This window comes from Galeopterus variegatus, unplaced genomic scaffold (genome assembly GCF_000696425.1).
Source record: "Galeopterus variegatus unplaced genomic scaffold, G_variegatus-3.0.2 Scaffold2337, whole genome shotgun sequence".
In the NCBI taxonomy this organism is placed as follows: Eukaryota; Metazoa; Chordata; class Mammalia; order Dermoptera; family Cynocephalidae; genus Galeopterus; species Galeopterus variegatus.
The window spans coordinates 242,589-260,207 of NW_007728448.1; the positions used below are offsets into that span (position 1 = coordinate 242,589).

Below are 17,619 nucleotides of genomic sequence, written 5' to 3' on the forward strand. Positions count from 1 at the left end.
TTGAACAATCCTTGCATAGCTGGGATGAATACCACTTGATCATGCTGTATGATCTTTTTAATGTGTTGTCAGATTCTATTTTTAATATTTTGTTGAGGATCTTCACATCTGTGTTGATTATGGGTATTGATCTGTAGTTTTCTTTTTTTGTTGTTGTTTTTGTTTGTTTGTTTGTTTTCCAGTTTGGGTATGAGGGTAATTCTGGCCTCGTAGAATGAGTTTGGAATTATTCCCTCCTTTCCATTTTTTGGAAGAATTTGAGAAAAATTGGTATTCATTCTTCTATAAATGTTTGGTAGAATTTGGCAGTAAAGCCTTCTGGTCCTGGGGTTTTCTTTGATGGGAGACTTTTTATTACTGCTTCAGTCTCATCACTTGTACTTGGTCTGTGTAGGTTTTCCAGTTCTTCATGATTCAAACTTGATAAGTTGTAAGTGTCCTGGAATTTATCCATTTCTTCTAGGATTTACAATTTGTTTGCACATAGTTGTTCATAGTAGTCTCTTATGATCCTTGTCTTTCTGTAGTATCAGTTATAATGTCTCCTTTTTCACTTCTGATTTTGTTTGAGTCTTCTTTTTTTCTTTGTTAGTCTAGCTAAAGGTTTATTAATTTTGTTTATCCTTTTGAAAAACCAACTCTTTCTTTCATCAATCTTTTGTATGTTTTTTTTGTTGTTGTTAATATCAATTCATTTTTTCTGCTCTGAACTTCTATCAATTTAGGGTTTGGTTTGTTTTTGTTTTTCTAGTTCCTTGAGGTGTAATGTTAGGTTGTGTATTTGAAGTCTTTTTTTCTTTTTTGATGTAGGCATTTATTTGTGTAAACTTCCTTCTCAGAACTGCTTTTGCTATATCTCACAGGTTCTGGTATGTTGTGTTCATTTTCATTTATCTCCAAGGATTTTTTAATTTCCTTTTTGTTTTCTTCTTCAACCTATTTGTTGTTTAGGAGCATGTTGTTTAATTTCCATGTATTTGTACAGTTTCGAGTGTCATTTCTGTTGGTGATTTCTAGTTTTATCCTGTTGTGGCCAGACAAGGTAGTTGATATAATTTTTTAAAAATTTGTTGAGGCTTATTTTATGACCTAACTTATGGTCTGTTCTAGAGAATGTTTCATGTGCTATTGAGAAGAATGTGTATTCTAGGGCTGTTGGATGAAATATTCTACATATATTCCTTAGGTCCAATCAGCCTAGAGTAGAGATTAATTCTGATGTTTCCTGGTTAATTTTATGTTTGGATGATCCGTCCTTTGGTGAGAGTGGTGTGTTAAAGTCCCCAACTATTATTGTGTTGGAGTTTATTTCTCTCATTTGGTCTAATAGTAATTACTTTATATAACTGGTGCTCCAGAGTTAGGTGTGTATATATTTAGAATTGTTATATCCTCTTGTTGAATTGATTCCTTTATCATTGTATAATGACCTCTCTTATCTTTACTTTCCTTGCCTTGAAATCTATTTTAGCTGATAAAAGTATAGCTACTACTGCTCTTTGTTGATTTCCATTTGCATGAAATATCTTTTTCCATCCCTTTACTTTCAGGTGATATGTGTCTTTATAGGCAAAGTAAGTCTCTTGGTTGTTGTTTTAAAATCCATTGAGTCACTCTGTGCCTTTTAATTGGAGTATTTAATCCATTTACATTTAGAGTAAATATTGATATACAGGGACTTGTTACTGCCATTTTGTTCCTTTTTTATGTTTTTTTTATTGATCCTTTTTTTCTTTTTTCTGATCTTACTGTTTTCCTTTCTGATTGAGTGGTTTTCTCTAAAAGTGTATTTGATTTCTTGCTATCTATTTTTAGTATGTTTCATAAGTTTCTGTGTAATTGTTACCATGAGGCATACAAAAAACGTAACAGATTCTTTTAGACTAATAATAACTTAAATTTGATATCTAAGAAAAAAAGTAAAAAGAACCAAAGCTAACTCTATGCTTTGATGTAATTCTCCCTCCACTTTTTGACATTTTGTTGTTTCAAGTTACATCTTTTAATATTGTCTGTCTCTTACATGGTTGTTGTATTTGTTATTGGTTTGTTGGGTTTGTTCTTTAGTCTTCATACTAGGAGGTAAGTCGTTTATTATTCCCCCTTATGACATTGGAATATTTGGAGGCTGTCTGTGAACTTACTTTTCTAATGAGTTATTTACCTTCAAATGTTTTCTTGCTGCTCCTTAGTGTCATCTTCCTCAGACTGAGGAATTTCCTTTAGCATTTCTTGTAAGGCAGGTCTAGTGTTTGTAAATTCCATTAGCTTTTGTTTGTCTGGCAAAGACTTTATTTCTGCATCATATTTGATAGTTAGTTTTGCTGGATAGAGAATTTTTGGTTGACAATCTTTTCCCTTCAGTACTCTGAATCATCCCATTCTCTTCTGGCCTCTAGAGTTTCTACTGAGAAATCTGCTGAGAGTTGTATTAGGGTTCTGTTGAATGTCTAATGTTTCTTTTCTCTTGCTGCTTTCAATATTCTTTGTCTTTAGTTTTTGATAATTTGCTTGTGATGTGCCTTGAGGTGTTTCTCCTTGGATTGAATTTGATTGGTAACCGCTGAGCTTCCTGTACCTGGATGCTGTCATCTTTCTCCATACTTCAGAAAGTTTCAGCCATAATTTCCTTGAATATGTTTTCTAATCTCTTCCTTTTTCTTTTCCTTTGGATATAGCAACTATGCAGATTATTTTGCTGAAGGAGTCCCATACTTGCTGTATTTCTGATTTTTTTCTTATTCTTTTTTCTTTTCACTCCTCTGATTTGATAATTTCATGTTTCATTTTTGAGCTCACTGATTCTTTCATCAGTTTAAGTCTGCTGTTGGAGTTTTCTATCAAGTTTTCAGTTCAGATAATGTATTCTTTATTTCTATAATTTCTATTTGGTTTTCTTTAATTGATTTAATTCCTTTGTCAAGTTCCTCATTCTGCTCCTGAATTGTTTTCCAGATATTAATTTTCTACTTTTATTTTCTTGTGACTTCCTGAACAGCCTTAAGAGTTATTCTGAATTCTCTCAGACATTTCATAAATCCACTGTACCTCTAGGTTAATTGCTGGTGCTTGGTTTGTTTCCTTTAATGGCATCATATTTTTTTGTTCTATCTCAATCTTTGTGTCTTTACATTGATGTCTGAGCATTTGAGGAGACTGCTCCCTCTTCTAGGTTTTATAGGTGTTCTTTGGTGGTGTTATACCTTTACTGGTTAATATCAGAGCAGTGTCTCTGATCTGTGGGGTATTTATTTTTTTTAATTTTTTAATTTTTTTCAGTTCTGTGTTAGATTATCAGCCAGTAAAACCACTTAAACTCTGCACTGGAACTTATTTGTTGTCCTTTGGTTAATTCCAAAATTGGGGGAACTTCCTGTGGGACCAAGACTTGGGCCTTATGGTTGAGCTAAATTGCTGCTTTGCTAATTCTCTGAGGAAGGCCTTTTAATCAATTCTCGGTCTTGTGTAGCTCAGATTGTAATTGTTGGCCTTTTAATCAATTCTCGGTCTTGTGAGGTAAGATACACCTGGGTTGTGTGGTAATTATGACCCAGGACTGAGTCTGTCTGGTTCACTGTGCCCCCTGAAGTTCTATCTCCCTGACCAGTCTCCACAGAGTGAGCCTGTGCTGATCATAAGGCAGATCAGCTGCCCATGATGTGCCTCAATGCTCCCCCAGTAGGCCAGCCTCCCCCAACACTCCAAATGCTTTCAGTGGGGTAGGCTGTGCACCAGTCCCTCATGATGACTCACCAATGTCTCGGTGGCTGCTTTCTTTGGTCAGCTGCAGCCCTTGCTATGTGGGCCCACAGGAACCCTGTCAGTGATCTTGCTGGACTGGGAGCTGGTATGGTGCAATTCAAGGACCTCTTCTCCCATGCAGACTCCAAGCGACTTCATGCAAAGTGCATAGGTGTGGTTGTTTTCAGCTTCTGCTGCATGTGCTACTTTCTGCTCCTCACTGGGGCCAGCCCTGAATTGGCTAGGTCTCAAAACAGTCAAAGTGGTCCCTTCTTTCTCTCTCCATGGCTTCTCTCACCTTCATGAACTTTGCAGATCTCTCTTACTCTTCATCCAAGCTCCAGTAGTCCCAGGTCAGCAGTCTTTGCTTTTTAATATTTGCAAATCTATCAGTTGTAGGAGTGATGCTGGGGACCATCTATTTTGCCATCTTGATGACACTTCTCAAAGTATTTTTCAACTATGTCGAAATTATCTTATTTTAGCAACTTGGGAGACAACAGGAAGGGTAGTGATTAAGACAAAAAATTGAGAACGAAGTTCCAGTTTCCTATACACCATGTTAGATAATTTAAGGTGAATGAATGAACTCTGAACAGATGAAATGTGTGTATCATATAAACTTTATATATATATGTTATAAAGTTCTAAGTGGTCATAGCATTTAAAATATTTTAGGTCTCTTATGTAAGACAAATAATAGCTAATTCAATAAGGTGTAAAATTAACTGTTTTTTCCTGCTTTAACATTCAAATAACTTAATGTGAGAAAACTACTTATTAATTCTTTCCAAAACTAAGTAAATGCTTTATCAAGGCAAATTAACTCTTTTCATAATTCATCAGAACTCTCAGTAACTTGCAGAAACTTTTGACTCACAGGATTTGGCTCTTGAGGATATTAGAGAATATAACATACTTTGTTGTGCCAGTTTTTTATAATCCTACATGAAATTGGCAAGTCACTGAACTTCTTTGTTCATTTTCCTATCTCTCTACCATATCCATTTATAATATTTATCACTTTCTATGTGCCAGACACAAAACCCCAATGAAATAGGTACAATGATTTCCATTTTGTATATAAGAACTCTCTAAATTCTATAACTGCTGTTCAAAAAAAGAAAGGATTAAATAGCACTAAATCTTTAATTTTAACATTATCTGGTAAAGAAAAGGTCTTACATTGCTACCATCCAGCAGTTTAGTAACTGAACAAAAAAGGAACTATGGGATTGTATTATGTGATGGATAAGACAGCAGAGCAACTGAGGTTAAGAGCATAGACTGGATTTGAATCTTGACTCTGCCACTTATTAGCTGTGCAATACTGGGAAAATCATCTAACACTTCTTTGCCTTAATTTCTCTATCTGAAAATTGGGACTATACTACCAACTCATGTTTGCTAGGAGAACTAAACTAAATTGGTTAGTACTAGTAAAACACTTAAGAGCAGTACTTGGTACATAGTAAGAACTCTATTATGTAATGCTGTGTAAAAATTAATGCAAGATTCAGTACTTTAAAACAACAAAAGTGAATGATGTTTCCTTGGGTCAGGAATCTGAAAGTCACTTAGGTGGTGGATGGTAACATTCAGGTTGTCAACCGTGGCTGCACCACCTACAGCCTTGACTAGGGCAGGATGATTCATTTCAAGAAGGCTCTCTCACATAGCCAGAAATGGATGCTGGCTGTGAAGAGGGTGCCTACTCACCTACATGTGGCCTCACATCTTCTAGGAGCTCTCTTCTTTACTTGTATTCACCATCAGGTATTCTGGTCTTCTTTACATGGCAGCTGGACTCCAAGAGTCAGGGAGCCAGCAAGCAAGGGGGTGCACCAAGACAGAAGCCACATCTTTTTTTATAACCCAATTTTGAAGTGACATCATAGCACTTCTGCTATCTTCTGTTCATTAGCAGTGAACACAATTAAATTGTGCCCAAATTCAAGGGAAGAGAATTACACAAGGTGAATAACCAAGAGGTGGGGATCATTAGGAGCCACATTAGAGACTGCCTACCTCAATGAGGCACTGTAAATTTAAATAAAATAAATGTGGAACCATAACTATATTTCTTCATATATTTGAGTCCCAGCAAGGGGTCAAGTCTACCATTTTTAAGGGCTCATCTTAAAAGACTACACTAATCAATGAATTTTTTTAAAAACCAAAACAATTATATTTGTTGTCCAAAGTATAATACAAACTATTAGAAAATTATAAAGTATTAACCACCAACCAATGGATTACATTACTCTTTTATGCATGATTACTTATCAACTATCTAGACTAGTTTAACTTAGCTTAGCTCTTGGCTCCATTACAGTCAGAAGCCAATAACTGATATTCTGAGTTCTGAAAGTACTGTTCATATAATGCAAGAACTCTTTCTTATAAATTGGGGAAATAAACAGAAAGTGTATAAGCAATCCCAGAAACAGGATGCAGGGAAATGTACGTTTCTGGAACTAGGCAATAGCTACTAAGGTCGACTGCCATAAACATCAGATTAGCTCTCTTCACTTCATATTCCTCAAAAATGTACTCCAGCCAAGTCCTGAATGGAAAATAAAGTACACAGTTTAAAAACAAACTGCAAAATGGTATTTATTTACATTAAAACATGAATTACCTGTATACACACAAATATAAGAGGCATAATCTGTTATGCACAGTAACTGTAATATTCAGTACTTTACATACAGTAGTATTTGTCAGTGGTTTGAGTGAAAACACAGTACCAAAACATTCCTAACACAAAATAAGTTACTCATTCACATATTCTAATCATATACAACACTAAATATTTTAAAAGGTATGTACTTCAAAAAACACTAGCTAGATGTACAACTAAAGTGTATTAAGTTTATGAAAAATGACTTCAGATTGTTATTCATAAATGATCCCTTTCAGGAGGCTTTCTTATCTTTCAAATAAATAAACTACATTGATATCATATAGTCCCCCGAAATAGGACTAAAGACAGACATTCTTCCTTCATTTCTTTTAAAGGTGTAACTATACTAGAGAATATGCTAAACTACTGCCCCCTAATTCCAACACTGTCAATCTATTTTTTTAGACACAAATTATTTAAATTCCAATTTTAGTATTAGATTAGCTACAATTTTGCAAATTGTTCCCTTTAAAAAGCATTAACAGATTGTCTTGAACCATATCAAACATTTGAGAAATCCAAGCTTTTTAAAAATATTAAAATGCTTTAGGTTAAAGCTGATATACTATATGTGGAGATTTTGAGATAAATTGAACTTTTCTCTTAAAGACCTTCACAAAAAGACATTATTCAATTCTAAAATTTACTAACAATTTATATAAAGGCCAAGAGAATACTTGAATATTTTCATAATGCAGTGAAGGACTCATCTTTGGCATTTCTCCACTAGTTCTAAAATAAAACATATCAATAAACATTTTATATTTTTCTATCTACCTACAACAGACATTTTCTATACACAAAAGGATTTGATTAAAATTTCTTTTAACAGCAATTTCATTGCTAAAAAACTTTTCTTTTGGATCTGCAAAAAATATTAACAACATACAGCTTTTTACTATGAGAAGCTGAAATGTTTCGATGTGTTGAAATAAATTTGCTTAGTCCTCTTTTCCAGTGATTAGAAATTCAACATACTTTCAAATTCAACAATGAATAAAGCAGACATACTCATATTTTACACTAACAAAAACGTTGACTAGGGCTTAATTTTTCAATATTAAAATGAAGCATGCCTCTATTAGGGGAGAAGAAACCCCACATATATTTACATATTCAAATAATATGGGCATCACAGAAATCAAACTGTTCTTTCTTGGTCTCTATGACTTTTCTTAAAGGAAACACACAACTGCTACAAATGCCGATTTGTGGAAATTTTTTCACAATGCTTTCCACACTAGATTTACAAATTACTTCCAGTATTCACCAATTTTTGCTCTCAACACATACTAAACTTATGACTGAAAACAGTCTAAGTGTGTTTAAAAATCATAAGAGGAAACAACTGGGCTTTCACAATTGAGTACATTTTCCTTATTTGAAACTAAATATGGAGAAACATCTCAGTAAAACTGAATCAGATACCATTTGACAGCTCAAATGCAATCTATGTTCCCCAGGGCTTACTGAAAATATAAACAAAGTAACAAACAAGTAAAACATATAAAGTAGAAAATTAATACTCTTTACCAATGTCTGTAAAGGCCTGGGATACCAAAAATGAGATGGTAATGATGAGTTTATTTTGACATTAACACATTTAAAAATGCAATTAATTAATAATTAATTAATTAATTCCCTATTGTTTTCTAAGTAGGCAGAATCGTGGAAATCCAAGCAGAAAGTGATGCATAGGAAATAAAGAACTGAATATAAACTGGGTATTTCTGTCTGGCATTGAAACATTTCAATAAACCTGTAGTGATTCTAGAAAGAAAATAAGTTGACCTACTAATACATAAAAAAAATCTGAAGAATGCAGATTATGAGAATGACACGTAACAGGATGTTGAAACTGTGAAAGAAAATTTATTATGGCAGTTACTGAATATTATGTATTGCAGCTTATATTAATAATACTGCTATCTCCCAGCCCATGTAAATACCTGACACCAACACTGTCCTTCAAGTATAGTCCAAATTAAGTTACATGTGAAAACCAAGTAAAGAAATTATCAGCTTCTCCTAATACAGTATAGTAAGAACTGGGAATGTTATAATTGGCACTATTTAATGATTACAGAATATAATGTCAAGTGCATATGATCCTCTACTTCCAGAATCCACAAAATATAGTCACCCATGCTCCTAAGAGAATTTTACCTCAATTTTATCATTTTAGAATTTGTTGGAATTGAATCTCTCCAAAATTAAATAGGATCAATCTGGTCACATCCAATCCTAAAACAAAATGCTATGTAAAATTTTCCTGTATCTAAATGTTGCCTTCTAGATAAATCTGTGGGATATTTTAGATAGAGACTTTCTTTTTGGACGAGGTGGTCTGATAAAGGGCAGAAGACCATCAGACAAGATCACAAATAATAAACACTCCTCCAAAATTCAGTTGAAGTTGGTTTTTTGTAAATGTTTACTGGGAATTTCTAAAGCACTAACTTGGAGAGGCCAAGAGCCTCCATCAATCCCTGCTTGGATAGCCACTCCTGTCACCACTGCTAGGTCAGGGTCCACAGATGTGTTGGGATCCTTTCCAAAGAACTCCTGAATGACTTGGCGGATTCGAGGAATACGAGTAGAGCCCCCAACTAAAACCACCTCATCAATCTCGGTCTTTTCTAGGTGGCCTTCTGTTAATACTTGCTGAATGGGTACAAGTATTTTCTGGAAGAGATCTTCATTAAGGGTGTCAAAGAGTTTTCGTGATATTTCTGTCTCAAATAAAACTTGCTGTTCTCCACTTTTCTTTTCAGAAAGGCCAGGTCCAAACACACCATTCACATTGTGGCCATCTGCTGGGGAAAGTCTGTCCTTTGGCAGTTCATTGTCACCACTCTGAGGTTGCTTCCTGTCCTTTTCCTCTATCGTTAGTAATACTGACAGCTGAGCAGAGTGATGAAGAGTCAGATTTAATTTGACCATTTCCACAGCTTGTCTTAATCTGTGGATTTCCTCTTTCCTAGAGGGGAGAAAGCCATATGTTTGATAGATCTGTTTATATAAGTACTGAAGCAATCTCTGATTGAAGTCCTGTCCTCCAAGTTTATTGTTTCCTAAATGAAAAAATAAAAAGTTTGTGTTATTGTTTATGTATCCATATGTGTGTGTGTGTGTGTATACACGTGTGTCTGTGTATTATATGTATAACATTATGTCCTGGGAATAACAAATCCCTTGTTGAAAGTATTATTAAAATTTTATTCATACAAAGGCTAATTAAAAATAACTGTGTTAAAGTGATTTTAACCCAAATATGCATTATTAAAAAAAAATAGTGTACATTGGAATTAAAATTTTTGAATGATGTAAAAGGAAGCATCTCTTAATGATATAAAATAATTTTTCAGAAAACAGAGGTTGACAACACAGACTGGCTTTTAAGTATTTTTAAAACATTAAATGTTATTACTGTCAACTAAAGAAAATGCTTCTTATAATGAAAGAATACCAGTAGGTATTTTATCTTTTTTTTTTTCATTCTTTTACTTGCATGATTAAGAGCTAAAAAGTAGAAAAAAATGATTTCAAAGGAAAAGGTTAATGTAATACAATCCTCAGCATTTAACTTGGTTTGAAAGAGTCTGCTTAAGAAAGAAAAATACAGAGGTTAGGATACCCATGAGGGTACCTCTAAAAGTTCACAGACAAACAGAATTGAAAGATAATACAAATCTTTCCATGTTTTTAAAGTACCCTCATATAACTTACTGTTCAACTTTTCAAACAGGCTTAATTCCTTATCCTATATTAAACAAAACAAAAAACTTTAAAAATGATTTAAAATGAAAAATCCAATTATCTCCTAAGGAACACTGAAATTAGATTTTAAAAAGATATCTATTTTATAAAACTTATTATATTAAATAAACTGATCGCCCTTCATTTTAAAAGAATTTTTCTTCCCTTCTGTTCTTTTCACCATTTCCATGAAAAATCCTATTTGCTCAATGAGCTACAACTGGTAGTGTAGGTATTTATTTAACTTACAGGGTTTCCAGTCATTTTTTGAGACTTAACTTTTTGCTGTAAATACACATAAATGGTGGTATATGGTATGAGATGACATATACAAAAAATTACCAAAATAAAGTCAAAGAATTCTGAAAAAAAAAAATAAAAAAAGAACACATTACACATTAGATATGTTAAGGAAAGCATTGCCTGAACCTCTCCCTGTATTTTTCTTACCAGACATTGCTTGGGTTACAAACATTCCTCCTTGTTTATTCAGTAACGACACATCTAGAGTTCCTCCACCCAAGTCTATCACTAAGACATGGAAGACATCAGCCTTGTGGAGACCATAGGCCATAGCTGCTGCTGTGGGTTCATTTATGACTCTCAAGATCTTCAATCCTATAAGATTGGATGGAAGGAAGAACAAGTCATGAGAGCACACTACTAAGAAATTTCTTTCCCACTCAACCTCATAGTATGTTTGTGTCTTCTGTGACATGAATTCTGCTGAGTAATAATGACAGCAGCCACAAACCCAACAGAAATAACAAAATGGGAATGATAAATATAGGCTCTTATAAATGGCATCCTTAAAATTATTCTAAAAGAAGATTACAATATAAGCCCAGGTTTAATGGAATAAGTCACTCTATTAATACTTAATTTTCAAAAAATCTCTCAGCCTTTTTCTAATATTCATATTCTACTTGGAAATATATGAGCAATAAAACTTTAATCATTATATACCATAACTAACTGCTATGAAAATGAAATAATCTCATCTATGTTGTGCAGGCTAAACATCAGGTTTCATTGAACAAAATTCCTGGTTTAAACTAACTGCAACATTTAACAAGTGGTCTGAAAAGTAATATGGCATTATGTATCAAGAGCCATAAAAACATTCAGACTCTGAAGAATTTATCCAAAGATCATAATACCCTTCCCTTTAGCTCTCCGATTTCATCACTCACTCTGCTCTGGCACACTAGCCAAATTCCTATCTTCTTATGTGCCAGCAGCAAATTCCCATTTTCTGGCTGCTGCTCTAATCATTTCCTCCCTCTGCAACCCACTTCCTCCATATGTCTTCATGGCTAACTACTTCCCTTCCTTCAATCTGCTGAAATGTCACTTTCTCAATGGGGCCTACCTGATCACCCTTTTAAAACTTACAGACCCCACATTCCCTGATTGCCACCAACAATCCGTTCCCTTATCCTGCTCTTTTTGGTAACAGCATTTACTTCTCTTAAACATCTTATCATCGGTTCTCAACCAGGGATTTTACCACCAGGAGACATTTTTGATTGTTCCCATTTGGTGGGGGAGGGTGCTGCTAGTGTCTAGTTAGTAGAGGCTAGGGTTGCTGCTAAATATTCTATAATGCACAACTTTATTATTACTTATTTGTATACAGATTTTTGTAAATTTATTTATATATATTTATTAACACCGAATTATCTATCCAAAAATGTTAATAACACTGAGGCCAAGAAACCCCATATTAATCTTATCTTTTATGTTTATTTTGTTTCTCTCTAGTAGAATATAAGCTTCTTGAGAACAAGGATTTATCTGCTTTATTTACTGTGGCACTCAATATTTGTTGGTGTTAAATGAATTCTCTATCATCTCAGATTTTTTAAAAAAACATTATATTCACCTTAACATTAAAGAAAGTTTAGAAGATTCCTCACTAACATGTGTCCATGTTCTCTCAGCCTTTGTCACATGTTTGATTGGTTCTTGCTATAATATATACATTTTATATTGTGCTACAGAGCTTTAAAAATTATCGTTTACAAACCTTTATAAAAATCCATCTAATTTACCTCCATATAGTTTGTAGCTCAGGCAAGGGCAATGTTACCTGCAAGGTTAGCAGCTTCAATTGTTGCATTTCTCTGTTTTAGATCAAATTCTGCTGGTACGGAAATGACAGCATTGATAACTGGCATTCCAAGATATTCCTCTGCCATTTCCTTTAACCTCAACAACAGTCGAGAGCCAACATATTCGGGGGAAACAGTGACGGTCTCATTACTTGACACAGAAAATTCAGCCATTCCATTTTTGTTTAAAACCTGTGAATGCAATTTGTGGGGGGTGGAGGGGAAGTGTAAAAGTATGTATGTATATACATATAGACACACATACATACATTCTGAATGTATTAAATACCTACCTTTAACTTTACAAAATCATAAAATTCATTTGCAATCTATCCAGTATATTTACCAAGATTAGAGTTTATTAAATGTTATGCTTTAAAATCTACAAAATGAATCCAAACTATATTTTTCAATAACAGCAGAATAAAATTTATCACCAATCATTTAACTAGAACGTAGATGATTACTGATATATATATTGAATGAATGAAAGAATGACAAAATATAAGAAATAACAATGGCCCAATCATGTATCAAACTCAGGATCTATCTCTGCTTTTCCAATTAACTTGTTTCCATAAGTAACAAATATTTGAAAGACTTTTCTAGTTCATATTAACAAGAATAATTTTAGTACTTCATTATGATCTTACCTAAGACTCAAATATCACTTATCTTCGTTTCCATAAAAACACGTGCTATGTGTTAGCTCATTATCCCTGTTAATGTGGGTGTACCTTTGAAAAATTAGATTAACTCTAAAACATACTATCCTACTTTCACCAACAGATTGTATTAATATCAATAGTAGAGAATGAATCTGTTCTAAAAAATTAAAAGAATTTTTTCTAGTCATTCTTGACCCGATAATTAAGTTTCAATAAAGAAAACCTAACCTACCAAAAAATATCTCACTAGTTAGTCTAGTGAAAACAAAAACAAGTTACCCAGACACCATCAAAACAAGGTATAAATACACCAGTACCATATGAAACAGAAACAACAAAAAATCATATCACTTAGAAACTTAAGTACAACTTAAAATTACTGTTGGATCAATAAACAATGTACGCAAGCTGTAATTTAGATGATTTTAACTTTACATAAGGAAGATTATAAATCAATAAAGAATCCCAAGAAAAAAAGGTAACAAAGAACAAAGTAATAAACCTAAGAAATGCAAGGAGCAAATTTTTTGAAAATAATAAAAAACTTGAGAATTTTTATGGAAGGTATTACTTAATAAATAGCATTGATACAACTGTCTATTTTAAAACTAATTCATTTATAATCCCATTTCATAACTTTCAAGAAAAACCCTAAATGTAAAAAAGATTCAAATGTTTAAAAGGCAACAAAACAAAACAAAACAAAACAGCAAAATCCAAACTAACAAAATACTCCCAAAAAAGAATTAGGGGAAAAAAAAAAAAAAAAAAAAAAAAAAAAAAAAAAAAGAAAACAAGTGGACAAGTGGACTAAGATGGTCAGTTAAATAGTAAGAGTCCAAAACCATTTTTTAAAAATCATTGAGAAGTTTTTACCACATAAAAATTTAAAACTTTGACAGCTCAAAAACAAAATTATATAATCAGTTAAAAAAAAAAGGTAAAGAAAAAAAATAACAAAAACATACAACAATGGCATTTTATAGTTGTTAAGGAAAAGAAAAACACACCAAAAGAAAATAGGACAAGGGCCGGCCCGGTGGCGCACTGCGCTAGTGCGCCGCTTGGGAAGCGCGGTGGCGCTCCTGCCGAGGGTTCGGATCCCACATACAGACCGGTTCCCGCTCACTGGCTGAGCGAGGCGCGGGGGCAACACCGAGGGTTGCGATCCCGTTGCCGGTCCTGGTCCGGTACGGGGGCAACACTGAGGGTTGCGATCCGTTGCCGGACACGGAAAAATACAAAAAAAAAAAAAAAAAAAAAAAAAAAAAAGAAAATAGGACAAGAACAAGAAGTGGATCACTAAAGAAAACAAAAAAATACCAATAAACAAATTTCTAAAAAATCTGATCTCACTAGAAATAAAAAGAATAAAAATTAATACATGATACCATTTTTCACTCACCTCACTGGCAAAGATTAAAGAATAACAATCAGTGAAGATACAGGCTCTATCAAACATAATGGTTAAGAGAATATAACCTGCCTGGTGTGCAATTTGGAAACATAAATCAAAAGACTTAAAAACATGCACATTTGACCTATCAATTCTACTTTTAGAATTCAAACTAAGAAATTTTCAGAGACATGTACAAAGATATGTGCCCAGGGATACTTTCATTGAACCTCCAACATTACTGGAAAATCAGGAAAAAAAGAAAATGTACACTGACAGAGATCGGTCAGTTAAATGATGGAATAGTAGTTCCAGACAACCATTAATGATAATGATGTGAACCTACAGAGTGACTGTCCATGACATACTGTTGAGTGAGGGTTTCAAGTAAGTCATAAAACAGCATGCCTGGTTTGATATTTTTATCTTTTTGCATGACACACAGAATATCTATAGTACATGGGGTTTCATCAACATTCCTGCTACCCTGAAAGAGCGAAGCAGACATTCTGAGGATGGCAGCACAAGAATATGGTAAGGCCCTAAGTCCTTGATACCACTGTGGAGTCACTGAATTAACTCTCTCTGAAGCTGCTGTGGAATTTCTTCTTATCTGAGATAATGTAAATTCCATCTAGATTAAGTCAAGTGAGATAGAATGTTTTGCAATGTGAAGCCAAAGCATTAATTGAAACAGTATGCTAAACTAAAATTATTAGATTTTACATTAATCACTTACCTTAAATGGGTATCTGCCAATTTCAGCCTCCAGCTCTTCTGGAGTAAAAACCTTGCCTATGAACCTTTTGGCATCATATATTGTGTTTTGAGGATTTGAATCTGCCAGCTCTAAGCTTTCATATCCCACATACACATCATCATCTGTAAAGGACACCATACTGGGTATGCTGATATGCCCGTTTTCATCCGGAATCACCTTTACTTTTCCTGTGCCAGGAAAAAACACCCCAACGGAACAATAAGTGGTGCCAAGGTCAATTCCAAGCACTTTAGGAGTAGGCAAAGGTAAATACTGTTGTGCCAAATAGCCAGCCAACAGGAGAGTCAAAACAGCTGAACCTGAAATGTAGGCAAATTAAAAGATATATCTTATCGAACTAGTACAATAGGCTAAATTACTAAAAATACAAATCTTAAAATATTCTTTTACAGGACTAATAACATTTCTCTCAGACATCAAGTTTTTCATAATGTAAACTGGCTATAACACAATTAAAAATAATGACCAAAACAAAACAAAAAAACACAAACCTCTTTAACTGTATGTTTGTGTGGTTCACTAACGGGTGAATAAAGAAATAAAACGTAAAAATGTTTGCTGATGCTAACAGGAAACACCATTCATCTGGAACAAAAGCTAGGTAGAATTAAATTTTCTTAATTATATATTTAGATTTTATAGCTTTACGAATAGCTTTAGTTATTAAAAAGAAACTACATTATTAAAATTCTCATAGCAAAAACTTTGTTATTGTAAGGCTACAACTCTTTATCCTCATATCTACTCCTTTTCTCTTACACAAGGATGAAATGGATAAATTGGATAAAGTAATTTTGAAAGCTGCTCAAGTATGAAACTGTCATTTCATAAGAGAACGCAGTTAAATTTTTACGTATTTAAATATGAATTAAGGACATACTTCTTGTAGAGGTAATATAAGAGAGGAGAAGCATATAAGTGGGCCACTCTGATGGCTACACATATGCAAGCTACTTGAAGGCAGATTTTATTCAAGGTTGTATTCTCCATTCCAGAAACAAAAGATGTTCAACAAATACTAAAGAACCCCCCCCCCCCCAAACCCAAATGCGAACAAATGCCATGCAGTTTGTAAATATTAAATGAAGAAAGATGCCATTTTAAATTTAGAATTCATCTCTTAGTTTCAGGAGGCTGTGTCATTCACCTGCGTCCACTCATGCTATATATCATCCAAAATGTCAATCTGTAGGACCCCGTGTTGCTAATGGTTAGCTCATTCTCATCAACACATAAATCAAAGGAAGGAAACCAAGTGCCAACCCCACTTTCCTCTTCCAACTAATGACAACATTTCAGGACTTTCATCACCTTCTCGGAGAAGGATAATGTCCAGCCCGATTTGATGGAAAGGGCCATCAAAGGGGCCTGAATCCCTGCAAATTCAGCATCCCATGAGCCTACAGCTCGAGATGCTGCTGTTCCACCTCCTCCATCCTCCACAACGGGGTCCTGAAGTTGCACGTTCTTGCAGTCTCCCAAAGGCACCAATTCAACCAACAATTCAAAACCGATGTTCTGCTGGAAAGACCACTCTCCTAAGCCCGATATCCCGGGGATGTACGCAGCTAGCTGCCGCCGGCCCTCCCTGGGCCTACACGGGCCTGGCCCTCTTGGAGGCGCCCCACCCCCACCAGCTACAAACAGCCAAAAAAACCTCTTAGTCACCTTTCCGGCTCCTCTCCTGTTGCGCCGGCTGAATCCAGGAGGAGAGACAACCATACCCGCCCACCCCGGCCCCCCAAGACAGCCTCGAAGCCCGTAACAGCAACAGGGAACCCCGAGCACTGACCTAAGATCGTCATCTCTCCGGCCATCACAGTCCCGCCGAAGAGACTAGGGATGACTGTACCAGACGTGAGGTGCCGCCCCCGAGCCGCCAGGCAGTCCCGCAGCCCCCTGGGAAATGTAGTCCGCTCGCTTTGACGCAGCCGGAAAGGCTACCGTTCCAACCAGAGCAGGGACTTCATCTACCTTGAGGCCGCAGGGCGTAGAGCCTCCATTCAACCCCTGCCAATGACGACTGAGCCGTCCTGCCACTCAGGGGCCGCTGAGCCAATAGGGCTGAGGTGGAGGAGAGTCACGGAGTAGGATTGGAGTTTCTGATCACACCTGAAGCGCTTGAAGTAAAATCCAGCTTGAGGTTAAAAAAAATAATTAAAAAAATAAATAAATAAATAATGGCTCTTTAGCCCCGCCCCACCGCTTTGCATCCTGGGAAGTGTAGTAGTGGAGTTCCGGCCTATTTGCGGGAGGGAGTATCGGAGAGGGAGAAAAACCTTTAGTCGCGCCGCTAATCATACCCAGGATTCAGTCCTTTGTTCCTTCGTTATTTTTCCATTTAAAGCGTTTTCCTGGGGTGTAAATTCTAGATGAAGTTCTTCTAAAACCACCCGTCCCCCGCCAGCCTCGCTGGAAGAGCCCCTGCAGCAGTGCGGACGCAGGGAAAGGCCTGGTCGGGCGGCCCTACTTAT

General features: G+C 35.2%; 1 protein-coding gene across 1 annotated transcript; it reads right to left on the reverse strand.

Annotated features, from left to right (window-relative positions):
• Positions 1-7,609: 7,609 nt before the first annotated feature.
• On the reverse strand, positions 7,610-16,992 carry HSPA13 (heat shock protein 70kDa family, member 13). Its single transcript, XM_008581372.1, has 5 exons — positions 16,938-16,992; positions 15,104-15,444; positions 12,279-12,492; positions 10,637-10,804; positions 7,610-9,501 (listed from the first exon to the last, which is right to left on the reverse strand). Exons 1-5 carry the CDS (start codon positions 16,960-16,962, stop codon positions 8,834-8,836), a joined length of 1,416 nt encoding a protein of 471 aa, XP_008579594.1. The 5' UTR covers positions 16,963-16,992; the 3' UTR covers positions 7,610-8,833.
• Positions 16,993-17,619: the final 627 nt, after the last annotated feature.

Coding starts and splice junctions, on each gene's coding strand:
- HSPA13 (XM_008581372.1), bottom strand. CDS start 16,962: ATGGCCGGAGAGATGACGATCTTAG. Junction 12,493..15,103: donor TTGGCAGATACCCATTTAAG/GTAAGTGATTAA, acceptor TTGCATTCACAG/GTTTTAAACAAAAATGGAAT. Junction 9,502..10,636: donor TGTAACCCAAGCAATGTCTG/GTAAGAAAAATA, acceptor TTTTTCATTTAG/GAAACAATAAACTTGGAGGA.